This window comes from Panicum virgatum, chromosome 4N (genome assembly GCF_016808335.1).
Source record: "Panicum virgatum strain AP13 chromosome 4N, P.virgatum_v5, whole genome shotgun sequence".
NCBI classification, from domain to species: Eukaryota; Viridiplantae; Streptophyta; class Magnoliopsida; order Poales; family Poaceae; genus Panicum; species Panicum virgatum.
In genome coordinates, this window is record NC_053148.1 from 44,993,182 (window position 1) to 45,019,956 (window position 26,775).

The following is a 26,775-nucleotide window of genomic DNA, read 5'->3' on the forward strand; positions in this document are numbered from 1 at the left end:
AGTAGTTCGCCATGACTTGAGGACCTTCCTCAGCCGCCTGGATGGCGGTGGTGTATATCTGGAGGAATTCCTCCGGGTCGATGGTGCCATCGTACTTCTCGGGCAGGTCCTGTCGGAACTTGGCGGGCCAGTTGACCCGCCTCAAGTTTGTCGTGAACACCCAGCAGCCGGCCCCGTATGGGCCGGTGTCGTCGTCGGAGGTGGTGCCGTTGCTCGTGGGCACGCCTGATGATGCGTGCTCATCTGGGGCTTGGAGCCGCCTCTCCCGCGCTCTCTCTCCAGAGCGGTGCGGGCGTCCTCGCTGGCTCTCACTGTGTTGAGGTGAGAGCGAAGGTCAGGGGTTCCCCCGGCGCAGGTAGCCGATCGTTGGGGCTGCGCCATGGGTCCCCTACAAGTGGCGCTGGAGCTTTGCGCCTTGGGGCCCCGTGCAGCATTCCGCACTAGGCTGGCTAGCTCGTCGAGCCATTCCCCCTCGGGGGTGCCTGCTCCCGCCCTCAGCGGAGGGTGGCAAATTCAAAAAAAATTGTGTCTTGGCGTGTGAGACACCTAGTATCATGAAAGATGGGAACTCTCGGCCGGGTCGGCATGCTGGTTGCGGGGCTCACAGGCTCTTCCTAGCCAACTCCGACTCCCTGCTTGGTCTCCAGACCCCAGGATCAGTTGCCCGCCGGGAACCCTACGCCCTCGCCAACTCCTCGTGTTGGGAAGCTCCGGAGTAGTGAACGGACAATCACCCCGGGACACAAATGTTTTCTGTATAAAGAACAAACGACAACTAGTTTTCCACACACATAAAAAGGTCGAAACCGACCGGGGTCTCAGGATCCCAGAAAAAGGAGAACATTATTGCTTTTTTTGGTATATGCATGATACAAGCACAGATCTGGACTCATGAAGCTGCCGCGAAGAACTTCCTGGTTCGCCAGGAGCACCACACCGCGGTCAGAGCGAGGCTACAGCGAGGTCAATGTGGCCTCCCCGCCGGACCGCGAGCAGGAAGGGCCGCGGAGCCAATATGTAGCCTCGGGGTACAGGAAGAGATGAGAGCATATGCTCTCGTCCACCCCGCGCACCCCGGGTAATGGGGACGTGGGTTCCCGATCTTCCGTTAGGTTCTGGATAACTCTCATTGTAGGCGGAGCGAGACACACCGATCCAGCTTCAGATCCTAAGACCCGAATCCAGCAATCTTAGCACCACAACTCCTCTAGTTATCAACCGTGTCACAACCCGGTTGACCTCGCCAAGAAGGCTAATCCCTGCAAGCGCAACGAAGAACACAAGCAAGAACTCGAAAGAACGCAGCTCAATTGAAGTGACTCTGCAGATGAAAGATTAATCTCAAAGTTGGGGTCTCACAAACCGACACGGCGGCGAAACTGTTCTCGACAGAATAATCTAAGCAAAACCCAAGTAACCTAATGACGGCTGCTGTGTATATAGAAGAGAGAGGCTAGGGGGCGGCCAAGGGGGTGGCCGGGCAACCCTAGGGAGTACAAGGCCTTCGGGCCCCAAAACTGGCGTCGCTGCATCCAGGCAGATTCTGGTCGTCTTGTTGTTTCGACGATTTCCATCGACTCCGAGTGTATTTTGATATGGAATCAGTTGGGTTGGAAAACTTATCTCCTTAGCTTTCCAACGATATATAGAACGCCCAAAACGGAGCCCGTATGTGGCCTGGGCGTCCGTTTTCGTGAGGCCTGCTCCTGTAGTCCGAACCGGACTCGCGAATAAATCGGACTTCAATGTGGATTGGGTTTTGAACTCTATCTTCGCTTGGGCCTTGGTCATATGCGTATTGGTCATGTCCTCATCACCGGGCTAGCATATTGGAGCAATTGCTGAAAGCAGTCGCCCCGCTGAAGACGCTGCCGGATGCCCTCGACGACCTCCGCGCAGCCGACGAAGCAAGTGACGCCCCCCCCCCCCCCCCCCGCTGGGCGTCATTGGAGGTATGATGCCAAATAAAATCTATTGTAACTAGATAATAATAAATATATATTTTAGAATATGTGTTAGAATATTTAATAGATAAAAAAGAGCGTAAGATAGATAATTATAATTATTAATCTTATTTTTATATTAATTTTAATTAACCCGTTGATATACTAGTTTTAAAAATTGAGACTTCACATCAAGAATGAAGATCTAAGTCTAAGGTTATGGCATGATCAATGCAAGTTCTTGTAAGTCATGATGCGCTCGATCTAAACTATGATTAAGAATGGCCCTGTGGATACAAGTTGCAGCATGTGACAGTAACAATGCTATCACCTTTTTTCTTTTGAACACGGGTATTGTTTTTTTTTAACGAACTAGGCAGGAGAGCTGCCGATTATATTAAAAAGAAGATGAAAGCACAGATTGAGCAATACAACAAAAAGAAAAACGCAACAACCCAACACCAAACCTCTCAACAAACATATCACACTACTCAACACACACCGCCAAACATGAAGCCAAAAATCCAGACAATACGCACCACTTAGTCCTCACAAACTCCACAACTCAAATGTCATCGTTGGCCGCCGCTTGACTGCTACATTCTTCGTTAGGAGACTTAGCTCAACCAGGTTCATATACTATCACATCTTGTAGATCATCGACTCCTTCCCCAATAATGCCGATTAAGGCATTGTCCATCGCCTCAACCTCGATATTGTTGAGGTTGAAAATCTCATTTAGAGCAGCATCCACATCCGGTTGCGCTCGCTGTCATCGGACGTGTGGTGGAGAAACGCACGCTGCGTCGTACCGATGACATGTCAAAAGTGCGTCGCCGACATCGACGAGGAGCTGGCGTTGGTGCTGGACCCCTCTGTGGTGCTGGTGCCACCTAGGCAGCAGGCTGCTGCAGCAACGGTTGAGTCGGAGTCACGAAGAGGGCGGCCACGCCACCTGCAGCTTGGTTGTCCGAAGCATCCTGGGTAGTTTCATCGTCCGCATCGGAGTGCTGGCTCGCAACATCCCCAAGGCCAGCCGGCGGGGTGCCCATGTTGCCTATCGGAGAAGTCGGAAGTGGTCCCTGGTATGGGGCATCCACTGACGCCGCCAACTCTACACGCCTCAAGGCCTGCTCCACGGCCGTGATGGAGTTGTCTTCGGTCTCTTGAACTTGGGGTGGAGCTTGAATCGAAGGGTTGAGGCGGGCGAACACCTTGCTCATTGGAATCGGAGTTGGAGCCGGTCTGCTCTTCCTTACTTGCCCACGTATCGGAAGGGAGCCATCAGAATTCCCTCCCGGCGCCTCGAGCACCCCCAGCTTTGTAGCCAAAGCACAAGCTTTGTCGATGTAGTCACGCAGAAGTTCCTGAACTGACATCGCAGCCATCTTCATGTTGGGCAGGAGCAACAAGTTGAGCAGCTTTTGCACAGCATCTTGGAGTGCCTTTGCCTGCATCACGATGAGGCACTGCAGGGCATTCCCTTCCTGGAGTAGAACCTCGTGCTGAGAGGGGAGAGGTGATTGTTGACCCTGGTTGTCCTCCATGCTACCAAACCTACCCTCGCGAACCCAACGATGAGGTGAGCGCTCCCGCTCGCGGCACACTTCATTGCTATCTGCATTCGTGCTGACGTCTTGACCCTGATGGCCTTCTTTGCGCTGTTTGTTGTGATCGTGGTCCCTGTCATGTGGCCACCCATGCAAGGGTGCCTGGTACGCACCGCCCCGACGACGGTCGGGCACTTTGCAGTCACGCACGCGGTGGCCAAAGCGGAGGCACCTGAAGCAACGAACTGGTTCTGTGCATGAGGCGGCCCAATGGTCGGGAGCCAGGCACACGAAGCACCTGCCATTAGTCTTGGAGCGGAAGGCTTGTTGGGTCGGAGCAGAGGCACGGCCGAAAGGACCCGTAGCCCGCTCTAGTATAAGAGGGGGAGGGGGTGAATTAGGCAACTCAAAACTCAGACCTATGGCTCTAACTAGTTTGCACAAAATTAAACTAAAACAAGCTATCTATATGTGCAACTGTGGTTGTTCTAGTGTGAAACCCCTATCCCAAAAGAGTTTAACAACCTATAGCCTTTCATATCAAGAAATTACTCTATGAAAGTAAAGGCATACAAATTACTAGTATGAAATGCGGAAGCTTAAAGAGCGGGATAGGAGATAGCAAACTCTTGACGCGGTGTTTATCCCGTGGTTCGGTTAGGCACAAAGGCACACCTACATCTACTTTGTTGTAGCACTCACTAAGAGTATTGCTACTCGGCCACCAAGTTTCTTCCGTGAACACAATCACGGTCACCTTGGCCCCGGGTTCCACTAAGGAGCTTCTCCACAAAGGATGGGGGTCTCCACGTCCCCCGCACAAAGATGTCGTTGCCGCTCCACACCAAGTCGGAGGATCGATGACGTTGCTGGCGAGCCTTCAAAGCTCCAAGGTGCCGGCGTACCGAAATCTTTTTTTTGGTCCAGTTAAGAACCACAGCACAAAGGCTCTAGACCTTGCAAACTCACTCACTAAGAGCTATCCTTTACACAACACTCTCAAAGTGTGTTAAGCGCTAAGGATATGATCACTATGCTCTTGTATGACTTGGAGGTGTTCTTGAGTATGTGTGGGAAGTCTAGCAACTCCAGCAAACTTCAAATGGCCGGGGTGAGGCATATATATAGGCCACCAAGTCTTGTAGCCGTTGCTCCAACGGTCAGCAGAAAATATGCGTATCATCGGATGAACCGATGCCTCTGGCTAGGGTAGCGTCGGTTCATTCGGTCACTCATAACCCGAAGTAGCCGTTGAACTCCTGGCAGCTGACGTCATTACACCGATGGTATGCACCGATGCTTCACCGGTTCAACCGGTGCTGAAGACTTGGCTCTTGCGCGACTTGCATCGTCTCTGGAACACAGTACGTCCAATGCACTGATGCTTCTTTTGACACCATCGGTTTATCCGGTGCTTCACTTGATGTCCAGAGCCGCACAGACTTGTGCCAATTGCCAGGCCGTCGGATTATCCGACAACCATCGGATGCACCGATGCCTATAGCATCGGTTCTTCCGGTGCTATTGAAGTATCTCTGTCTTGATTTCTTTGACTTGGATTTCTTCACGGTCTTTTTAATTTTTATCCTTTGGACCGAAGAGGTTTCAGGGCGGAACCACCGTAGGGGCGGCCCTTCGTTCCTAGCTACGCCTATTTTCTTTTTGTCATCACTTGATCTTAAAAGCCTGAGAATGATCATCTTAACAATCATATTAGTCACATTGATTGCGTTGTCATTCGATCACCAAAATCACTCGAAATGGCATAAATGGTGCCATGTTGGTTACAACGGCCGCCCGGGAAGATGCAGTGGTGTCGAATTGCTCAGCTTGGACGCTCGACGCGTGTCCATCCTGGATCCAAAGGGCTGAAAGAGCGGGGTGTAGGGGAAGGGCGCACTGGGGAGTAGCGGTAGCGCCGAGGTGATGAGCGCTGAGGTGATGTAGGGGAGCACGGGTATTGTGAACTGTGCGCTAGCTACACCATACACGTGCACTGACCTTGGCTACTCCTAACTTTGCCAAGATATTTGTTAATGATAAAAACGTGTGTTACATATATGCTCCTAAAATATACTTGGTTTTAGTTTTTCTAAGTTAAACTTTTCTAATATATTATCTTATTATTTGGCCAACAAACGAAGTCTCTACGTTCGCTCTCAAGTTTTAGAAATATCCACACTAATCGAAAAAAAAAGAAAAATTAAAATTACCCATCACTGCCATTACGAAAAAATTATCTTAAAATACCCCTGTGCCTAATTAAAAATCACCCACCAATGTCATTGTAAAAAATTAAATATAGAATACCATTTAGCTATATATCAGTTACAAACATATACTATTAATAAAAACTAAAGCTAACAACAATCAATCAAAATGAAATGAAAATAAGAATAATTATATGCATAATATTATTAAAAATCAACAAATCAAATTATTATTATAGGTATATCATATTTAAATTATTTAACCAACAATAAGACATAATTTATGATAATAAACAGGGTGATGTATGTTAAATAAATAGTATAATCTTTAAGTAAGAATATAACGACATACGATTTTTGAATTTTCAGTACTAGCCGTGCTATACGCCTAGTCTTGATAAAGTCTTAAAAAAAACACCAACATCTGTAGCATTAATCAACATCGACGGTAGATGGTTCCGGCTAGATCGGACGGTACAGATACCTGTCCATTTTCAGCTCCACCAAAGCGCTCCAGAGCTCCAGAGCCGGCCGTTCCCCCGGGGCAGAAGTTGGCATGTCCCAAGGAGCACGGCTAACCGTCGACTTCTAGGTCCACGGAGACCGACTCAAACCGGACACGCGGTCAGCCAAGACCCTGCCGTGTTCTGCACCACGAGAAGACTGACGACCGACTGACCAAAGACTTAAACCGACTGCTCATCGATTTACCAAGACGACCACGACATGTAAACTTTCCATGGTATCTCCTAGTTACAAAAATTTCCATCCAATCTTTCAGTTCAGAAATCATTCAGTTTTGGAAGTGCTTTTCCCTTCCATGGCACGCAAACAGACCGGCCATTGGTGGTACTAGCTCTGCCTCTGATTTGTCTGTTCAGAGATCTTTCTTGCAAGCAACGGCTCGTTATGGTTTGATGCTCCAATCTAATCTGCCGGTTTTGTGTTTTATGATTTTTTTCTTTTTCTTGTTTGGTTATGATCTCCCATGAATATAATTTTGTACTTTTCTTCTATATTAATAGAAACGCACTCATCGAGTGTTGTTCGTTCAAAAAAAACATGTGTGCAGCTCACGCTTGCAACGAGAACTCACAGAGACTGAACTAATTGTTGCCTGCGTGATGCCGCGCATGAACTGTTAATTTTGGTTCGAGTGTATATCAATGTTTTAAATAGCGAGCTAAGCCTTTTAGCTATCAATGTCCAAAAACGGGCTATAGCTAGCTATAGCGGGCTATAGCGGTAGCTAAGAGCTAAATTATACGTGAAAAAACTTAGCTAAATTTCTCTCAAACAACTATAGCCGGAGATAGCGGAAGCTATAGCCGGAGATTTAAAACCTTGGTGTATATGCGGCGCTAATGTCATGTCCAAAATATCTTGGAAAATATTCCACATTTACGAGATGGAGCGTCATTAAAACATTGCCAAAAAAAAAAGTCTTGAGCGTGCATGACGCGACGACTGTGACATGTCACACAGCAGGTTATTGATAGCCGCCGGCGCCGCCCATATACGTAGGTTAGAAAAGGTCAATCTGTCCCATATCAACGACGAATTTTATTGACTAGAAATTTACAATTTGTACAAATATAAGTACCACTAACAAATGAACCAGAAATCATAGCATGGAACTTGGGGTTTGTACATCTTTAGGGCATGTTTTTTGGATTAAAAAATGAAAAAGAAAAATCAAATATTACGAGTTTGCCCATTTTTATTCCCTAAATTGTTTAACACTACACAACAGAAAAGGGGCACAAGATTATCCAGAGACATGGAAATTAAAGCTTGTGCTACTGGTGAGATAGCAAGAAGATTTTTTTTTTGAGCCGGCATGAAGATTTCAGGGGTAAGGTAAAAAAAAATCAGGGTCGGTCTCATGAAAACAGAAGGTGAAAAAATATCAGGGCCAAAAGTGTCCAAGACACTCTAAGCCACAGTATCTTCCGTCTTCCTCCTCCCTCCTTTCGTGATTCTTCTCTCGCACCTGATTCGATTTGATCTCTTCGTGGCCACCTCCTGTTTTCCAAAAAAAGTTGTCACTGTCATCCTCCTACTCTGAAGTAGTCTGTGCAGCTATAGCCTCACACCTGCTAGCGGTTGGCTGCTCCCTCTCGCAAGCACCTTCCTCTTCCTCCCTCTCCCTGTCGCCTTCTCTTGTACGTCACATGTTGACACCATTGCCCCCCGGACCAAACGCCATTCTCTACGATTCAAGCAACCTCCTCCTCCTCCATCGCCATCTCCCCCTCCCAACTCCAGGTCTTCTCCTAGTCTTTCTCTCTCATCCACCCGTTCTTTCTCTCTCTTGCGCACTTGCGACGATCACCAGCTGCAATATATTTCTCTCTCCATCTCTCGCTCGCAACCACCTAACCCCGCTTCTTGTTGTTGCCACCAAACTCGGCTGCCACTTCCTTGCTTCAAGTCTGCTTCTTCTTCTTCCTCCTCCGATCCTCTTCTTCCCTCCTCCTCTCGATCGTTGCCGGAGAGAGGAGGGGGAGCGGCCGGCCGGTGGCGGTTGATCGATCGGTCGGTCGCCAGGCAATGATGGCGAGGCGCGCGTCGTGGCTCGCGGGCCTTGTGGCGGCGCAGCTGTGGTTGATCGTGGCGGTGCGCGGCAGGTTCGTGGTGGAGAAGAGCAGCGTGCGGGTGCTGGCGCCGGAGCACATCCGGGGCCACCACGACGCGGCCATCGGCAACTTCGGCGTGCCCGACTACGGCGGCACTCTCACCGGCGTCGTCATCTACCCGGACAAGAAGGCCACCGGCTGCGCCGAGTTCGACACCAAATTCAAGTCCAAGTCCCGCCGCCCGGTCATCCTCCTGCTTGATCGTGGAGGTACGTGCACCACTCCTTTTCTTTCTTTCTTTTTTTAAAAAAAGGAAGTCCACTTGAAAAGATGCTAAATTTTAGTACCTCGAACATATCTCAATGTCAATTCTGAAGATGGAGGTTTTGTTAATGAAATTCAGTTCTGATGAAAAATATGAAGAAACGGCATGTTTTGAAGTTAGGTTATTGATGATGCTTTTTTTTGTTTGACAAAGCTTGTTTACTGATTATTCATGTTAATATCATAGTTGATGTCAATTGTCAGTGGTTGCTTTGCTGTTAGAGTTATTCTCATGGTGGCCTGCTTCTGTCGGAAAGCTATGTTTTAGATAATGATCATGATTTAGAATGGTTGTCAGAGTTATTGTCAGGGGTAGGCATGCCATCTAAGTGTGGTAGGGTATTTTAATCATTTGATGCCGATTGATCTCCAACTATGGTGTCACAAAGATTGCTATCAGGTTTTTCTAATTCAGTCCATCAAGCAGGGGATGGAAGCCCACTACCGAAGCAATAAACAGTAGTTCTGAACTGTCAAAAAAAAAACAGTAGTTCTGAATCTCATTTGATCCGACCAACCAAGTTGGTGTCGGCGTGTGCCTTGATCCCTTGAAGCGAAAGACAGCAGCTGCAGAGACCAAACAGCTCCAGCCTTGCTTTCAAAGCAAAGGCTCCCCATGCTGAAGCTTCCGTCAGAGGCACAAAATAGCATTTTTTTTTCATCAGGAATAATTGCACAGAGATCACTTCACTTGAACACCCTCTGTTCGGGGCTCACCGGCCGCCGCCTGAGTTCCAAGTTGTGAGTTTCTGACGCGTGCCGCGACGTGCATTCAGAATGCTACTTCGCGCTCAAGGCGTGGAACGCGCAGCGCGCGGGCGCGGCGGCGGTGCTGATCGCCGACAGCGTGGACGAGCAGCTGCTGACGATGGACAGCCCGGAGGCGTCCCCGGGCACGGAGTACATCGACAAGATCAACATCCCGTCGGCGCTGGTGAACCGCGCGTTCGGCGAGTCCCTGAAGAAGATGACCCGGACGGTGGCCGGCGACGGCGACGGCGACGGCGAGGAGGTGGTGGTGAAGCTGGACTGGCGCGAGTCGATGCCGCACCCCGACGAGCGCGTCGAGTACGAGCTCTGGACCAACAGCAACGACGAGTGCGGCGCCCGGTGCGACGAGCAGATGGAGTTCGTGCGCGGCTTCCGGGGCCACGCGCAGCTCCTAGAGCGCGGCGGCTACGCGCGCTTCACGCCGCACTACATCACCTGGTACTGCCCCGAGGCATTCCGGCTCACGCAGCAGTGCAAGTCCCAGTGCATCAACCACGGCAGGTGCGTGCGCTCTCCAGGCTGCGAGAACGCGCCGGCGGCGGCGAGAGCTTGCGTTGCGTCGGTGGCTGATCGGCGGCGGCGATGGTGGGTGAGTGGCAGGTACTGCGCGCCGGACCCGGAGCAGGACTTCGGGGCGGGGTACGACGGCAAGGACGTGGTGGTGGAGAACCTGCGGCAGCTGTGCGTGCACCGCGTCGCCAACGAGAGCGGCCGGCCGTGGACGTGGTGGGACTACGTCATGGACTACAAGATCCGGTGCTCCATGAAGGAGAAGAAGTACAGCAAGACCTGCGCCGAGGACGTCGTCACCGCGCTCGGTGAGTTTATTCTGCCTGCCAGCGGCAGCACCGAGTTCCTGATCGTGCTAGCGAATAACGTGGTGGAATGGGAACCAACCAGGGTTGGATCTGAAGAAGGTGCTCGAGTGCATGGGCGACCCCGAGGCCGACGCCGAGAACGCCGTGCTGTCCAAGGAGCAGGAAGACCAGGTTCGTCGCGGCGATCTTCCTTTCCTGTCCCGGGATTCACAATTCCTTGAGCAAGAGACAGTCTCTCTCTCTCTCTCTCTCTCTCTCTCTCTCTCTCTCTCTCTCTCTCTCTCTCTCTCTCTCTCTCTCTCTCTCTCTAGCACTGAATCTTCAGGCCTGAATCTGACAGACCTCATGGTCACATGATGCTGCAATGTTTCAGATCGGCAGCGGATCGCGCGGCGACGTGACCATCCTCCCCACCCTGGTCATCAACAACGTTCAGTACAGAGGTCGGTGCCGGCTGCTGCGACATCTGCGTCGTCGTTGCAAACATTTGCATCCCTCGAGGGCTGTCTGCAATGAGATGACACGGTTTTCAATTTGCAGGGAAGCTGGAGCGGACGGCGGTGCTCAAGGCCGTGTGCGCCGGCTTCAAGGAGGGGACGGAGCCCCGGGTCTGCCTCAGCCCCGGTACGACGACCGGATCACCGGACCCTCTTCTGATTCCTTACTCAAGCTGTTCGTCGATCAAGAAGCCAAAATACCTGACGAAATCCCTACCCTGACGAGATCCCTGCCTCTGCGTCTGCAGATATCGAGACGAACCAGTGCCTGCACAGGAACGGCGGGTGCTGGCGCGACGAGGCCACCAACGTCACGGCCTGCCGGGACACGTACCGCGGCCGCGTCTGCGAGTGCCCCGTCGTCAACGGCGTCCGCTACGAGGGCGACGGCTACACCGACTGCCAGGCGGTCGGGCCGGGCAGGTGCGCCCTCAACAACGGCGGGTGCTGGTCGGAGACGAGAGGGCACCAGACCTTCTCCGCCTGCTCGGTATGCTGCCGTAACACCCTCCTCTGCCCGCTCCCATTCGCTGCCTGATTTTCTCCGGCAATGGCCGGTCGCTAACCTCACGCTCGCCGGCGATTGAAGGAGACCGCGCTGTCCGGGTGCCGGTGCCCGCCGGGGTTCCATGGCGACGGCCACAAATGCGAAGGTTGGTTTGGTTCTTGGTTCACCATGCTGAGCCTGAAATTCTGAATCGTTCAACTGATCGATCGAGGCAGTATCTGATCCATCCATGTCTTCTCGATCTGCTCCTCCTCCATCTCCAGACCTGAACGAGTGCAGCGAGAAGCTGGCGTGCACCTGCCCGGACTGCCACTGCAAGAACACCTGGGGCAACTACGAGTGCACGTGCAAGGGCAATCAGCTCTACATCCGGGGCGAGGACGTCTGCATAGGTAATGCAACCAGCTTCGTCAGTAATCAGCACTAGCACCTGCCAATTCGACGGTTACGGACTTTTTTTTTGGTTCTTGGACATGTCGCGCAGCCAACAGCATGTCGAAGCTCGGCTGGTTCATCACCCTCGTCGCCGTGGCGTGCGTCGCCGGCGTCGGGATCGCCGGATACGTCTTCTACAAGTACAGGCTCAGGGTGAGTCCCCTGTTCCCAGATCTATGGCGGTTCAGGGCGAGCAGAGATAGTGACTGGAAACGAGAGCTCATCGGCGTTTCTGTCTTGCAGTCGTACATGGACTCGGAGATCATGTCCATCATGTCCCAGTACATGCCGCTGGACAACCAGAACAACGAGAACCAGCCGCTGAGGCAGCACGATTCAGAAGCTCTGAGGTAGGTAAACTTCACTCCCCAACAAAGTTCAGTCTGACAGACGTGAATTCTTCTGATTCAATTATTCAAAAATATTATTCTGATTCAGAGATGCATTTTTCAGGCACTGAAAATGGTGTGGTTGCTTGAAACGCTTGGATGGGGAGTTTGGACAGTGAGAAGTAGGTTTCCTGAATGAATGCATGGAGATGCTTGCTCTGTCGACCGACCTGCACGCACTATTTGTGGCCATACTCGACAGATGATTTGCTGTGATTTCGACGGTTTTTACTTCACTTTTGTATAGCGTAGAACTGTAGAAGAAAGATAACAGTTTGTACCGAGCACGGAGATGAGCTCTAGAGGATTAGATAGGTAGGCATTGGTCGCTCTTGCGGATCAAGAGGTGTTTGTACACGGAACAATTAGGGAAGGAATGTGTGAGCTATACATGTACATTGTACAGTAGGTAAGCCGTGCTCACGATACTGCCATACCGGTATATGTACTGCCCCGTTTGGTTTTATAGATGCGTCATAGAATGTATCTTCTAGGCTCCGCATGAAGTACTAAATAAAATCTATTTGCAACACCTCTTCAGAGATTGATGTAATTTTTCACGACAAATCTAATGATGGTAATTAATTGATGATTGGCTACAATAATGCTACAATAACCATTTTCTACACTCCTAATTAGCGGTCAAAGTGCGTTTTAGTCCATTTCAGGGAGAAACCAAACAAGACCAGAGTAACCATCCATCACACTCCTAATTAGCGGTTAAAGTGCGGGTGGAACAAGGCCAGTAGCGGTACGACTACCAGTAACAGCTGAGCAGCAAGCGGGCCCCGCCTGTCAGCGGATGTGGAAATGGCGGGAAGCAAGGACTCGTTTCCCGCCCCTTGGCTTTCTCCCGCCTGGCCGCCTATGTAATTACTTGCTCCCTCGCCGACTCGCCGTTGTTGCCTCCGCTTCCATCCCAATCCCACCAAGGAGAAGCAAGGCACCAAGCCATGAGCCAACCCGACTTCTCTCCGTCGCAGTTCTCCCAGTCCCAGAATGCCGCCGCCGATGCCACCGCACCGTCCAAGGTCCTCTCAACCTCAACCGCTGCCTGCCTCATGCGTGTTCCCCCCGACCTGACTGTCACTGCTTGTGTTGGATGATTGGATCTGCAGATGCGGGGCGCGTCCAGCACCACGCCGCTCACCGTCAAGCAGATCGCCGACGCGCACCAATCTGCCAACGGCGACAAGGGCGCCCCCTTCGTCGTCGACGGCGTCGAGACGGCTAATGTACTGCGCCTTCTCTTTCGCTCGTTTCTGTTTGCCCTCTTCCGGCGGTTAATTCGGGGGTTTTTGCAGATTAGACTTGTGGGGATGGTCAACGGCAAGGCGGAGAGGACCACCGATGTGTCGTTCACGCTCGACGACGGCACAGGCCGCCTCGATTTCATTAGATGGTCACACCATTTCCATGAATTGATTATCACCTGCTGCTCTACATTCCAATCTTTTTTTTCCTCCACTTTAACAAAAGAAAAAAAACACTTTTTTGTAAGAAAAAAATACTATGTCTTTTCTCCTGTAATTGCATTGCATTGATCGATACTAAGCAGGAGTACTTTTTAGTAGCATACTGCTAGCTGTCGTCAGAATTGAGGCACTCATATGTTGATCCCCTGCAATGTCCAAATCGTAGCCATTTGTTACTTGATAATTAAACGCCACTTTTAGCAACAGTAAGGACCTACAGACTTTCCATATGTAAACACTGATTGATTCAACACAACGAATGCCCTGGCTTATCATGTTCATTATATCTGCAGTTAGCCAATTTAGTAACAGATTTCCTTGCACATAGTTAATTATCACATGGTAGTGAATGGTACCTGTTCCTGCTCACAGGGTGAATGATGCTTCCGATTCTTCTGAAACTGCTGCTATTCAGTAAGTATAAGCTATAGGCTTTCCGTTGTTCCTAAAGCATTTCACTATCTTCCCTTTTCTGGAAGTCATCACCTTTTACTCTCTTTCAACCTGCTTATCAGGAATGGTATGTACATCTCTGTCATTGGTAGCATCAAGGGACTTCAAGAGCGAAAGCGTGCCACTGCTTTCTCAATCAGGTATCCTTGGCAGTAAATTCATTTGAGCTGAATGACTCTTGCAATGCAGCATACAAATAAACATATGGATTTTATTTCAGGCCTGTAACTGATTTCAATGAGGTTATGCTGCATTTCATTCAGTGTGTTCGGATGCATATAGAGAACACTAAATCTAAGGTATCACACTGAATTGTGCTAAGCTCCTTGAAATACTCCCATGATATTATCTTGTGGCTGTGTGTTATGAGGCTCCTGTTTACATCAATAGGTTGGCAGTCCCGCACGAACCAGTTCTTCAATGGGAGTGTCTGTCTCAAATGGGTTCAGTGAATCAAGCACACCAACATCTTTGAAATCCAATCCCGTAAGTTGCAATTGGAGTTACTGAACTGATCACTTAATCAAAACTCTTTCAGATATCATCATGCCTTAATGATTCATGCAGGCACCCATGACCAGTGGAGCAAATGGAAATGACACTGATTTGAACACACACGTGCTGAATATTTTCCGTGAACCAGCAAACATGTAAGTTGCACATCCTTTGCCCTCACTTTGCCTTGTAAGAAATGTACAGTTCAACCTGTTCAATAAATGGCATTAACTGAAGCTTTTATGCTTTCTCATCCTTTTTTCCTTATTGATTTGTTTCGTATCAAATTATGATGTCCCATTACTTGTCCAAAGTGTAACATTTACTTTTTCAATTAAGTGTATTTGTTGTTACGAAATACATGACCTGTACGAAATGAATTTTGTCCAGCCTCTCCAATAGATTATTGCGTTAAGCAAAGTTTTAATGCTTAGTCATCCTTTTCTTATGTTAATTGGTTTCCTATGAAAATATGATGCCCTGTCACCTGTCCTAAGTTTAGCATTTACTTTTTCACTTGACTAATAGAAGGTTCACTTGTGCAATGTGTTGTCAATCTAATTGCTCATCATTGTTTATAACTGTACCATTGACAGTGAGAGTGAGCATGGGGTGCACATCGATGAGGTAGTCAAGCGGCTCAAATTGCCAGAGGAGAAGATCAAGTAGAACTCTTTATCTTCTTTTTCACTAACTCGCAAAAAGGATAGAGAGGAGTATTCTCAGTGGTTAATATGAATGCGGATTGTGTTGTTATGCAGGGAAGCTATTGTTTACAATGTGGATGTTGGGCATATTTACTCAACCATTGATGATTTTCACTTCAAGTCAGCTTTGACCGACTGAAGTTGCAAGCAAAATCAAGCATGTTTATCAGTACCCTAGCTGGCTGCTTGCAAGTCAGATTATCCTAGAGGGGGCGTTGCTGACTATCCATGGTTTCACAAACCTGATTCCACCTTGTCGTACTAAGTTAGGAAAGGAAAGGGTGCTGTTGAGAAAAGACCATTTGATGGTGTTAACCCTAAGATAAGTTGATCCTATATGTACTGTGTGTGGAGATATCGTGTTGTTGTGTCTCGGTTAATTTCTTTGCATCGTCTGATGCAGTTGCGACGGTGAAGATGAGTGGCAAAATCCTAGCCTCATCTGTGTCAAATCATATCCGAGTGTTTTTGTATGTGGTGATGCATTCAAAATCAAATCATAGCCTCATTATGTGCATGTACTTCCGGTTATTCGTGTTGATGAAATTCATTGGTGATTGGTGAACTCAAAGGACCAACAAGACTGGAGAGCAACAGCCTGTGCTGTGCTGGTGCCTGCTGCGCCCAACGGTGTGATGAATCAGAACTGCAGATGAGTTTATCAAAGCAGTACACATCGCATATACACAAGCCAATAAACGGAAAAAGGGAAATAAAATCCATAAAAGAGCTAAAATGGTAAGTAAATCAATGTGTGAACCATGTGGATTGTTAAATTTGCAAAGCCACATATTTGGAGCGTCAAAAATCCAAATTTCTCATCTCTAAACTTCTAGAAAGTTGAAAAAAAATGAATGTTCATTCATACCAGGACGGTGTAATTATAGGAATAACCCAGAGCCACGTAATTGCTAGCTAGATCACACAGCTCGCTCTCGCTCGATTAATACAATTATTAGCAACCAAGTGATGGCATTCACAATGTGCTCAAAAAGTGGTCATTATGTAATAAATGCCTCCTTGAGGATTGGCCATATACATTGCCCAAATAGTCATTATAGATTTTTGGCTAAAGTAGTCCTTATGCATATGGACCGTCCACAAGTAAATAAAATACATTATTTTTAAAAAATCACTGTCTGTTGAATATAAAAGTACAGTGTGGGGATCGGAAGTCTCTCGCACGTCAACAATGTGAATTATTTTTTCCCATGGGACCCGCATTAATTACCCGTCAACAATGTGAATTATTTTTTCCCATGGGACCCGCATTAATTACCACCCGGTCGTTTAGGCTCTGTTTAGATCACACCCCATAAACCCCGTAAACACAAAAAAACATCACATCGAATATTTCAACACATGCATGGAGTACTAAATGAAGTCTATTTACAAAACTTTTTGCATGGATAGACTGTAAATTGCGAGATGAATCTAATGAACCTACTTAATCCATGATTTGCAACAGCGATGCTACAGTAACCATCTGCTAATTATTGATTAGCATCATTAGATTCGTCTCGCGATTTACAACTCATCTGTGCAAAAAAATTTATAAATAGACTTCATTTAGTACTTCAAATTAATAAGATTCCAACGCAAAAAATTTTGCATGTGGAACTAAACACGGCTTACTATTGTGACGGTGGACATTAAACAATGGGCAGCTTATTGTGGGACCCATCCTTAAAGACTGGTCCTTGCTGGTGGGTTTACTTTTTGGGTCAATCGGGGCGGGGGTGTTGGTGTTGGTGTTGGGGTGGGGGATACCCCACCTGAATATGTTGATGGACCTTTTTAAAGCCAAAAGCTATTCCATGGTGGGTTCAGATATGCGGTGGAGTTACATAATGAGAGAAAACGTATCCGGTGCTCCTAACATCTCACATGCTCTTTGCTCCGTCACGTCCGGAGCCGCTGGATGGATAACGGATGGACAAGATGGCGGTGGAAGAATAATTAAGTGCTATTATGTATGCAGCCCCCTCAATAAAAACTAGTCAGGTTGGCATGCTACGCGCGCCTATACCAAAAACGTGGACATAAAATATTAATAGAAAGATATTATTCGTTATTATGTTCGAAGCAACATCTTATCGATGTATTGAGTTAGATCTAAAAATTACAGTAAAGCGGCATAGTAGTTTTGTGTCTGAGAGCGCGACAATCTCAAACATTGTAGTATAGAGGTACAGGTAATTTTTCCTTATGAATTTTTTTTATGTCAGTAGGTATAGTTTAATTACTTTAGTAGAAAAAAAGTAAGATTAGAAATGAATGAACATTTTAATTATATTTTGTAGATTTACGGAGGGAAATCAAAACCCAAGAAGTAGTACAACTATCACATGTAAATGTAGTATACAAAGTTTAGTTATTATTTTTGTACGTAGGAAGTAGTTAAATATATTTTGTATTATCAAATAATGAAAGAAAAATATTTTTTAAGATAAAGAGACTAACTTAATAGAATCGTGGGCCCCACGTGGGCCCCGCCTGAATAGTACGTGGGCCCCACGTGGGTCCCGCCTGAATAGTACGTGGGCCCCACGTGAGTCCCACGTGAATAGTATGTGGGACCCACATGAACAGTGCTCGGGCCCCCACGTGGGGCCACGACTCATGAGGAGGCCTCAAATCTTGGCCCTTTAGTATATATACTTAATTAGAGTGCATTTTAGTCCAAGTTTGTATCTCACTTGTCTTCTTCCCCCAATCGATTTGTTCCCCAACCGACCAAACGGAAGCCCCTCAAGAAGCTACGTACAGTGCAAAATCAAATCCATTTGTTCTCAGCCTACGGGTCCGAGAGGAATTGCCCGAATTGCTACTGCTGTGACGCTACGCAGAGCCAACACACGACACTGCAGTGGCGCCGGCCTGCCGGACTGGCAACCGAGATTGGCGGTGGTCCCCGGAGCAAGCTAGGGAGGGGGGAGCGAGCTATCTTGGCGCTGATAGGGAGGCGTGGCCATGCGAGCGCGGAATCCACAATGGTGGTCGGCCGCCTTGCCGGCATGAAGCCCGGCTGTGTCGTCAACCGGTTGCTCAACGAGCTGGACCATTGAAGTCGAAGCTAGCGGCGGAACGCCCACCGCTAGAGCACAGCAGCAAGCCGAGGTGCAGCAAGGATCAGGCAACATTGCAAGGCACTGATTTCAGAAACTTGTGACTTGTTTTTGGTGGGTTCCACATTCGCAGCCAGGCAGAAGTTGTAGGATTGTGTCAAATTCGTGAATTATCGTGTGTATGTGTGTGATTTTAGCATTTGATTTCAGAGTTGGTGAAATATGAAGAAAGATGGATACATTTCATCTCTTTTAGAAATATGTGTGACATTCAAAAAACTTGCCCCATCGGACTTGGACCACCCGAGCTTCATACAATAGATACGCTAATGCTTGCAGGTTGTTGTCCAACTTATTCTGAGATCATTCTCCCGAGATTTGGAAATGATTAAACCTTGCATATTCCTAAACAATCAAGCAATCACGAATTCTTTAACACCACCACCTCCAATGACGAATTGGTGATTTTACTAGTTCCAGGAGAAAAAGAACTTGTTGTTAATGACCATCTTTTTATGTACATTGCTTTGCTTTTTTTTTTTGAAAGACCTGGACAGCTTTGTCCAGTTTTTATTAATAAGGAGAAGAGAGAGTTTACAAGTCAGAGTGCTTGGAAGGTCAGAACTATTAACAGATTACTCACGCAAAAAAAGGATCAACAAGGGAGCCGAGATGCTTGGCCCCTGCAAAAGCCCACAATCTGACCTCCTCCTTCAGCAGGATGATGAAACGTGAAATCAGCGTCTCTGCTTGTCTGAAAATTCTGTTGTTTCGTTCTTGCCATAGGGCCCAAAGGGTTAGCAAAACCAGCGAGCCTAGTCCCTTCTTAGGTTGGTCGCAGGGACTGAACAGGAGCGGAACCAGGAATGCAGGTCGGCATCGACTGACCAGCTGGAAGGACAGAGGGTAGAACATTGTGTCCATGCCGAAATGGAGGACCAAACCTGTTTGGAAAAGGGGCATTCAGTCACCAAATGCAGGGCTGTTTCAAGGTTCCGTTCACAGCTGGCAGAAATACGAATTCGGCCAACCACGCTAAAGGAGTCTATCTGCTGTCCAGACCCTGTTCTACATTGCTTTGCTACTGTGATTTATTTGGTTTTATATTTCTTGTGCTGGAATTAAAATATATGTTTAACTGGGTGCCATTGAATCCATGGCAAGAGTCTTGCATAGCTCTGGCTCACTACACCAATTTCACTTGAAGGTGACGATGACACTCATAGATATGCTATAGTAAATCTGTACTCTATTTCTTATGGATCATGTTTATTTATCATATCAGTCCTTGGCGAAAGGCCGGGCGGCCAGTTGGCTAGCCCGGTCCGGTAGCGTCGCGCCCCAACAGGTCCTGAGTTCGATTCTCACCAGAAGCGAATTTCTGGCTGTTGGGGTAAAAAAAAACCCTCGCTGTGCTCGCCGCGAGGCTTGGCCCTCTCGGGCATGGGCCAGGGTTCGGTGGTTTTTTCTACCCGGGTAAGCCGGTGTGGCTTCCTCTTAATGAAAAAACGGTGGGGCCGTTTCCTCCCCCGGGTAGAGTTTTTTTTTATCATATCAGTCCTTTGATCTTGACTTTTTATCTACAGGTTGAAATATGTTCAGATGAGTGTAACGGAGAGAGCTCTAGAACACCAGAAAGAACAATAAGCTTACCATTCTATGTAAGTACTGTTTAAGAGTTTTTATTAGAGTCTTCATACACTATGAAATCTTATTTCTATTTTGCAGGGTTCAATATATGAGCCTGATTGCGAGGATGGCTTACAACCCACAATTGGTATGGTGTTCGATAGCTGGGAGCAAGGAGAAGATTTCTACAGAGCATATGCTAAGCATATGGGATTTGGGGTTCGCAAATGGACACAATATAAAAAGGCAGATGGCACAACCATCTGGAAGCGATTTGTTTTTTCAAAGGAAGGCTGGAGGAAAGAGCAAGAAAGTGGTGAAGATGAGAAGCCTAAAAGGAAGTTCAAGATAACTCGGTGTGGCTGTGAGGCTATGATTGGATTCAAGAGGTGGTCGCCAAGTATGTGGTCGCCAAGTTCATCTCCGGGCACACCCATGATTTGGTCTCCCCAAGGATGAGGCATTTAATCAAATCAAACAGAGAAGTGACTAGTGGAGTGAAGTGTGCATATCAAATCAAACAGAGAAGTGACTAGTGGAGTGAAGTGTGCATTATTCACATGTCACAAAGCGTCAATTGGCACTTATGCAGCATTCTGGATGCTCAGTGCAGAGAAAGGTGGGCCTGCAAACCTAGGTACCAAGCACGGAGACGAGCTCTAGAGGATTAGATAGGTAGGGCATCTGGTCGCTCTTGCGGATCAAGAGGCGTTTGAACACGGAACAATTAGGGAAGGAATGTGTGAGATGCTATACATGTACACTGTACAGTAGGTAAGCCGTGCTGAGATAAGATACTGCCATACCGGTATATGTGAGTTTCACCATATGATTCCCCAGAACAGAGGCAGAATGCTCCATGTATATTTGGGCATTGTATGTGGTGAAAATAACTTGTCCAGAAATGTGCCCCATAGTACAAGAAAATAGGTTAAATATGATTGATTCGGATTGTGAAATTTTGGTCAAACACACATCAAATTACAAATTACAACAAAAAAACATAATTTGGTTAGCACTTATGTAAGCCCTGATAAGGGACAGGAGTTTCATATGACAGAATAAAATGGCAGCGATGTTTACACTTGTGCGGAACCAAATTGGCTGGGAGGAAAATCTCGCAAAAAAAATTACTACGTTTACAGCAAATTTATTTATCAAACTAGCATCCCAGCAAAAGAGAAAAACACATCTTCTCTTAACAAAAAGAAAAATGCCCTTCGAATCTCCTTGCGGGCTAAATAAGATGGTTAATACAACAGAGTATAAGAGAACTTTCTACTTGTATTGCTCTGAAACCATGCGAGTGAACTTGTCCATGAATTGACATTTCTTGTCAAAACCCCAGCCAGGATTGTTCTGCAACACACAGAAAAAGTAAAAGAATAAGGAAACTCATCACATCCAATATCAATTATCTTATATTTGAAGGAAGAAGACAAGGAGAGTAGCGATCAGTAGGAAACTATCATATTATACTGTTGAAGAAGACAAGCATCAACAGTTCAAGATAGATTTGAACATTTGCAATCACATTACCTGTTAGTTGTATATCTATGTGACGGCATGCCATGATCAGGGTTAAAACTACCGACCGGAACCGGTCCGGTTTGACCGGTAACCGGTCAAACCAGTCCGGGCCAGTTCCGGTTCCGGCCGGTTTCAAACCGGGCCAAATTCAAAATTCAAATTTGAATTCCAAAAAATGAAAAATTCCCAAAAAATTCCTAAAAATACTTCAAGTTGCGACGAATCTAATAGTGTCAAATTTTTTCAAATATTCATTCATTTAGTATACTTTGCGAGCATTTGAAGTTAAACAAAAAAAAATGTGCATACAAAAGTATACCTGACATCAACATGCAGCCACCGACGAGATGGGTGTACGAATGTGAAGACCCTCATTTTTACACTATGTTAGTTCATGAATGGGAGAACATCGGCGTAGACGGGCCAAACTTAGCAACACTACAAGGCTGAGCTGCTTAGAGTGCGAGGTATCGCTGTGATGTCCACCGCCGAATACCAAACCGCGTCCCAAATGTGGGTCTTCCCATTCCTACGTTGAACTTTTATTGATATGTATCAGTGTATGCACGATTATGACTATGGTATTTGTATGCACGCTTATGACTACGGTATTTGTATGCACGCTTATTACTATTGTATTTGTATGCATAAGTATTCATTGTTGCTTTGGTGTGGTCTTTTACATTAATATGTGCATAGCTCATGCCAAAATTTTCATTTATTTCACACCGGGGAACCACTTTAAAATTGTCGGAATTTTTAGTTAAAACACCGGTAACCAGTCAAACCGGTCGGTAAGCCGATCGGAACCGGTTGAACATGCGATTTTGAATTTGATTTTGAATTTGACCGGTTTTAACCGGTAACCGGTCAAACCGGTCCGGTAAACCGCTACCGGTGGACGGCGGTTTGAGCCCACCGACCGGTAAAAAAAAACCTGGCCATGATATAGTTACATGTTATAAGTAATATGTTTGATAACCAGTGCACATGACCACTAGACTGATTGATATCTATGATACTCAAAACAGGGGAAACGTTTAACATATTGTGAAAGATATATAAAAACAAAACAAAGGTAATTTTCTTGTAGTGGAACTTCAAGAGACTATATTTTTTTTAAATAAACCTGAGAACAGATGGTAAAATAGTAAAATTGCCAAGTGAGACATAAATCATGTTTCTTTCATCACCACAGCACAAAATGAATTCATGTAAGATTGAACCACCACTACTATGAATAATGTTCAGAGCATAAGTTGTCATAACACAAACCTTAAGAGAGAGAAGAGTTTTGTCAGTAAACCGCTTTACTGAAGAAGGGATGTTTTCAGGGAGAGTATTTGCAACTCTTTGAAGCTCCTCTTCTTGTTGTTTTGCAGTAACAACATCAGGGCCACTGTACATATCTATGAGCTCTTTCATATGGGGTGCTCTAGCCATTACATCTTTCACAGCTTCCTGATAGGGACACAAATATTATATTAGAACAGTTAAAATGGTAATTAAAAAACTCATAGCAGCAAGCTTAGTACAACCATTAATTTATATGTGCTGGTTGGTATACTAATCTGATGAAATGACACGCCATGTGAATATGATGCTGTCAAGACTCCAGGCTAAGGCTATGTTTCACCATCATGTGATACACCAATATAGATACAGGTACAGCAATACAGCATTTGTCTAAAACCCTGTTCCGCTAGGCGCTCGCCTAGGCGCGATTCCACACGATTAATCGCGAGGCGAGGCCCGTCGCCTGGCCTAGGGGGGTAGGCGGACCCCTAGGCGGGCGCAGCTCGTCGGCGGCGCCGGTGGGGGTGGAGAAGCATCCGGCGGAGGTTGCCGGCGCTCGCACGGGCTTTTTCCGGCGGCGGCGGGCACAGGCGCGGGCAGCGGCGGGCGCGTCGGGCGGAGGGTGCGGGCATATGCTGGCGGCAGCGAGCGCGTGCGGGAGAGATACGAGAGAAGCAGAAAGGATGCGGGAGAAGGTCTGAGGGAGAGTTGGGCCTTCAAATGGGCCTTTTTTCCTTTTTCTCCCTTTTCATGACCACTCATATCTTTTTTTTTCTTTTCTTTTAAGTATTTATACATGTATTATTCATCGCCTAGAAAACGGCCTAGCAGCGCCTAGGCGCGATTACTCCCGACTAGGCGCTAGGCTGAGGGTCAGCGCCTAGAATCTGACTAGCGCCTAGCGGAACAGGGGTCTAAAACAAGGATACACCAATACGGCAAGTATAAGAATACAAAATTGAAGGCTGGAGCTAATAAGCAAGCAGCTAGTGAGTAGCGAGCACTGCAACAACTAAAATATTGAAATACTCGTGCTGAATACGTATCAATTGCAAGATACAGGGAGCAGGAAGGAAAAGAGAACATGAGATGGGTTTCCATGTGCTGGACTGCTGGCCCACTCAGCCCACCTAAGGACACCCTAATCACTTTTTCCAATCATCTAACCAGCCACTATTTCACACCACTGACTAGGAAAATGGGTAACCATAATCTCCTCATATCTCTAGTACTCATATGTCTGTGCTCCTCAGACCCTGCCCCCACCTCTCCAGGTTCTCCCAAATTCTCAGTCTCCCTGTTACTCGTCTCATGGACAGGAAGCGTATCGACTTGAGGTATCAGCAAATACCAGAAGGCATATCAGGAATTAATTTTTTATTTTCCAATCGCACTTTTTGATACTTCCTATACACATATTGTCAAGTCCTGCCATATCCAAAACGGGTATAGCAGCCCATCTGAAGTATCGGCGATACATCGACTCCAGGTTTCAACAGTAAACTAAATGTTAAAAGAACTGTTTGGTTGTTTCTAGAACAGTCTAGAACAACACTTTGACCGCTAATTATGGGTGTCAAATAAAGGCAATTTACAAAACCAACTCCACAACCCCTGCGCTAGGAACCCTGAAGAATCTAATGAGGACTTTGACCGCGTGATTAGAGGATGGTTACTGTAGCATCACTGTAGTCAATCATCAATTAAAAACCATCATTAGATTCGTCGCGAAAAATTACACCCATCCTTAAAGAGGTTTTGCAAATGGACCTCATTTTGTACTTCATGCGGAGCCTAGAAGACGCATTCTAGGACGTTACAGTAGAAACCAAACAGGGCCAATGTGCAAACAGGTAATAAAATTAATCTGTAATACCTGCTGGAGTAATTTAAGTTATATAAGTATATTTGAATGGCAAAAATCCTAATATCATGAGACCGATCTGGATAACTTTATGTATACTGATACAATAGTTGTCAAGTCACTTAAGTATAACTAGACACATCCGACAAGGCATTTGTAAACTGAGAGTAGAATTGTGGCTGTAGTAAATGTCTGTGTGTCCTTTATCAAGCTTCAAGCAGGTGACTACCATGTAATATTATCAACTGTACATCCATTTTTTGTACTAAAACTGCAGAGACATAGCATAATGGTGTGCATTGTCCTGAAAAGAAAGCATTCCTGCGCGGGCAGTTAAGATGTGCTATATGCCCGCACGATGAAGATCATAAATTGTCTATGGCACCCCTACTTGAGCAGCAAAAATAAGTATATATATACCAGCACAAACAATTTTCAAGGAGAAACATAATACTCTGCAAGGCCAGTTCAAGAAATTACCTCCCATTCTTCCTGGTTCTGGATGCCCTCATACGCAACTATGAAGGGCTTCACCTTCTGAAGCATCTCCTCCAATGACATTGGTGGTTTCTCATCAATATCAGGATTAGCAAAATTCACATGGTACTGTGGTTCAAACTCGATCTGCACGCACAAACCCACAGCAACAAAAGCAATAAGGAAGAGCGCAAGCACATCCAGATTGGAAAACTCGGTAAAATCCACTGCTGGGCCACACGCACCATGTTGTTTGTGTGACAAGCATCGAGGTACGCATCCTCGATAGGATGTGGCAGCGCACTATCTGCCGCCTCCATAAACGCTTGCTCCAGAATCTTCATCTTGTCCTCGCCAAGCTTCTTCTCTAGCCTCTCGCCATCGGCGTTGTCCCCCAAGTAGATCGCTTGCCGATCACCCACATCAACAGAGCGGCCATCGTCGCGCGTGCGGCCCCCCCTCCTCATCCCGCGACCGCGGCCGCCGCGGCCACGGAAGCTGCGGCCCCCGCCACCGCGCCCTCCGCCATCTTCGTCACTGCGGCCGCCGCGGCCTCCGCCGCCGCCTCCCAGGAGCTCCAATGCGCGCTTCACGGCTTCCGGACCCGACAACTTGGGTTGCTGCGGGCCGGGAGCCGAGGGCGGGCCGGCGGCCGCCTGCTTCGCAGCCTCGCGGCGGCGGATGAAGCGGTTCTCCTCCGGAGGCTTATCCACCGGCGGCTGCTGCATCCGCGGCACGCCGCGGCCGGCGCCGGTGAACGGGAGCGCGCGCGGCAGCGGCGGCGCGGAAGAGGACGAGGACGAGGCCTCGGGGCTCGGCGGCTCCGGATCGCGGCGCGGAGGGGCGTCGTCGAAGCGCTTGGTGAAGGTCGGCTGCTTGGGGGCATCCTCGGGCTCGGTGGGCGGCAGCGGCGATCCGCGGCCGCGGCCGACGCCAGAGAACGCGGCGAAGGATGGGATGTTGGGGGAAGAGGGAGCGACGGGCTCCCCGCGGCCGCGGCCGACGGGTGTGGCGGCGGAGAAGGGATCCGCGCCGTCGTCGTCGGAAATGGGCCTACCGGGAGCGCGCGGCGGGCCGGAGGGCGGCAGGCCGCGCCCGCGCCCGCGCCCGCGTCCGAAACCTCCGTCCCCGCCGCCGATGCCGGAGAAGGAGGAGAAGGCGGGGGCGTAGGAGGAGGAGAGGGTAGTGTGCCGCCTGGCGGCGGCGGCGGCGGCGCCGACCCCTCGCATGGTGGCGGTGATGGGTTTAGCGCGGGGATGCAGCAGAGCACTAGGGTTGGGCCGCCCAGCCTGTTCGGCGAAAGGAATGGTGGGCTGGGGAGATGCAGCCTGCGGCTGTCCGGCCGTTGGATCGGGACTCCTGCAAATGCAAATGGGTTGGAAACCAAACTAAACTCACACCAATTCATTTTTATTAGAAAAATTAATATTACTCACACCACTCCAAACCACCACCACCACCAACCAATCCAACCCAAATATTTCAGCTCATGATATAATAAACTATTAGCCACACTATGGTTACAACACAATAAGAACATATTTCTCAAAAAAAAATATAGTGTAGATTTTATCACACCATTTTGCACAGAGTAGCTGTCAGTTATACTGAGCCATCTCCAATAAATTTTGGTTAATTTCGATAAAATTTTATAGTGTCAACACGAGATTTTATTTCTAGGGTCCGGCTCTTGACGTGGGACGCACATGTAATTCTAGCCATGCTGCTTTGCACAGAGTAGCTCCTAGTCATACTGA

At 47.7% G+C, this 26,775-nt stretch overlaps 4 protein-coding genes across 8 annotated transcripts; 3 read left to right on the top strand and 1 right to left on the bottom strand.

The window, feature by feature from the left end:
- The first annotated feature begins 7,803 nt into the window (after window positions 1-7,803).
- LOC120671539 (vacuolar-sorting receptor 6-like) lies at window positions 7,804-12,564 on the top strand. 4 transcript variants are annotated; one of them, XM_039951913.1, is made up of 12 exons: window positions 7,807-8,551; window positions 9,383-9,878; window positions 9,978-10,195; window positions 10,278-10,366; window positions 10,569-10,638; window positions 10,736-10,819; window positions 10,941-11,182; window positions 11,282-11,345; window positions 11,464-11,592; window positions 11,685-11,788; window positions 11,879-11,989; window positions 12,089-12,564. In XM_039951913.1, exons 1-11 carry the CDS (start codon window positions 8,257-8,259, stop codon window positions 11,987-11,989), a joined length of 1,902 nt encoding a protein of 633 aa, XP_039807847.1. In that variant the 5' UTR covers window positions 7,807-8,256; the 3' UTR covers window positions 12,089-12,564. The 4 variants fall into 4 exon arrangements, with proteins under 4 accessions (XP_039807845.1, XP_039807843.1, XP_039807847.1 ...); XM_039951912.1 differs by having other exon boundaries at window positions 7,809-8,551; window positions 11,879-11,985; XM_039951911.1 differs by having other exon boundaries at window positions 7,804-8,551; window positions 11,685-11,985.
- Window positions 12,565-12,892: 328 nt separating this feature from the next.
- LOC120671542 (replication protein A 32 kDa subunit A-like) lies at window positions 12,893-15,675 on the top strand. Of its 2 annotated transcripts, none has more exons than XM_039951916.1 (10): window positions 12,893-13,055; window positions 13,143-13,259; window positions 13,329-13,426; window positions 13,872-13,913; window positions 14,015-14,092; window positions 14,173-14,251; window positions 14,376-14,438; window positions 14,520-14,602; window positions 15,044-15,112; window positions 15,209-15,675. In XM_039951916.1, exons 1-10 carry the CDS (start codon window positions 12,978-12,980, stop codon window positions 15,291-15,293), a joined length of 792 nt encoding a protein of 263 aa, XP_039807850.1. In that variant the 5' UTR covers window positions 12,893-12,977; the 3' UTR covers window positions 15,294-15,675. The 2 variants fall into 2 exon arrangements, with proteins under 2 accessions (XP_039807850.1, XP_039807848.1); XM_039951914.1 differs by having other exon boundaries at window positions 14,343-14,438; window positions 15,209-15,671.
- Window positions 15,676-18,783: 3,108 nt separating this feature from the next.
- Window positions 18,784-20,777, top strand: LOC120671544 (protein FAR1-RELATED SEQUENCE 7-like). Its single transcript, XM_039951918.1, has 3 exons — window positions 18,784-19,429; window positions 19,809-19,883; window positions 19,951-20,777. Exons 1-3 carry the CDS (start codon window positions 19,379-19,381, stop codon window positions 20,308-20,310), a joined length of 486 nt encoding a protein of 161 aa, XP_039807852.1. The 5' UTR covers window positions 18,784-19,378; the 3' UTR covers window positions 20,311-20,777.
- A 55-nt stretch (window positions 20,778-20,832) lies between these two features.
- LOC120671543 (translation initiation factor IF-2-like) lies at window positions 20,833-26,334 on the bottom strand. Its single transcript, XM_039951917.1, has 4 exons — window positions 25,264-26,334; window positions 25,022-25,165; window positions 22,657-22,842; window positions 20,833-21,210 (listed from the first exon to the last, which is right to left on the bottom strand). The coding sequence occupies exons 1-4, from the start codon at window positions 26,245-26,247 to the stop codon at window positions 21,130-21,132; spliced, it is 1,395 nt and encodes a 464-aa protein (XP_039807851.1). The 5' UTR covers window positions 26,248-26,334; the 3' UTR covers window positions 20,833-21,129.
- Window positions 26,335-26,775: the final 441 nt, after the last annotated feature.

Coding starts and splice junctions, on each gene's coding strand:
- LOC120671544 (XM_039951918.1), top strand. CDS start 19,379: ATGGCAAGAGTCTTGCATAGCTCTGGCTCACTACACCAATTTCACTTG. Junction 19,430..19,808: donor TACACCAATTTCACTTGAAG/GTGACGATGACA, acceptor TTTTATCTACAG/GTTGAAATATGTTCAGATGA. Junction 19,884..19,950: donor CAATAAGCTTACCATTCTAT/GTAAGTACTGTT, acceptor TCTATTTTGCAG/GGTTCAATATATGAGCCTGA.
- LOC120671543 (XM_039951917.1), bottom strand. CDS start 26,247: ATGCGAGGGGTCGGCGCCGCCGCCGCCGCCGCCAGGCGGCACACTACC. Junction 25,166..25,263: donor CTTGTCACACAAACAACATG/GTGCGTGTGGCC, acceptor TTGTGCGTGCAG/ATCGAGTTTGAACCACAGTA. Junction 22,843..25,021: donor AGAACCAGGAAGAATGGGAG/GTAATTTCTTGA, acceptor TGTCCCTATCAG/GAAGCTGTGAAAGATGTAAT.
- LOC120671539 (XM_039951909.1), top strand. CDS start 8,257: ATGATGGCGAGGCGCGCGTCGTGGCTCGCGGGCCTTGTGGCGGCGCAG. Junction 10,196..10,277: donor GGACGTCGTCACCGCGCTCG/GTGAGTTTATTC, acceptor GGAACCAACCAG/GGTTGGATCTGAAGAAGGTG. Junction 11,789..11,878: donor TCTACAAGTACAGGCTCAGG/GTGAGTCCCCTG, acceptor TCTGTCTTGCAG/TCGTACATGGACTCGGAGAT.
- LOC120671542 (XM_039951914.1), top strand. CDS start 12,978: ATGAGCCAACCCGACTTCTCTCCGTCGCAGTTCTCCCAGTCCCAGAAT. Junction 14,603..15,043: donor TTCCGTGAACCAGCAAACAT/GTAAGTTGCACA, acceptor TACCATTGACAG/TGAGAGTGAGCATGGGGTGC. Junction 15,113..15,208: donor TTGCCAGAGGAGAAGATCAA/GTAGAACTCTTT, acceptor GTTGTTATGCAG/GGAAGCTATTGTTTACAATG.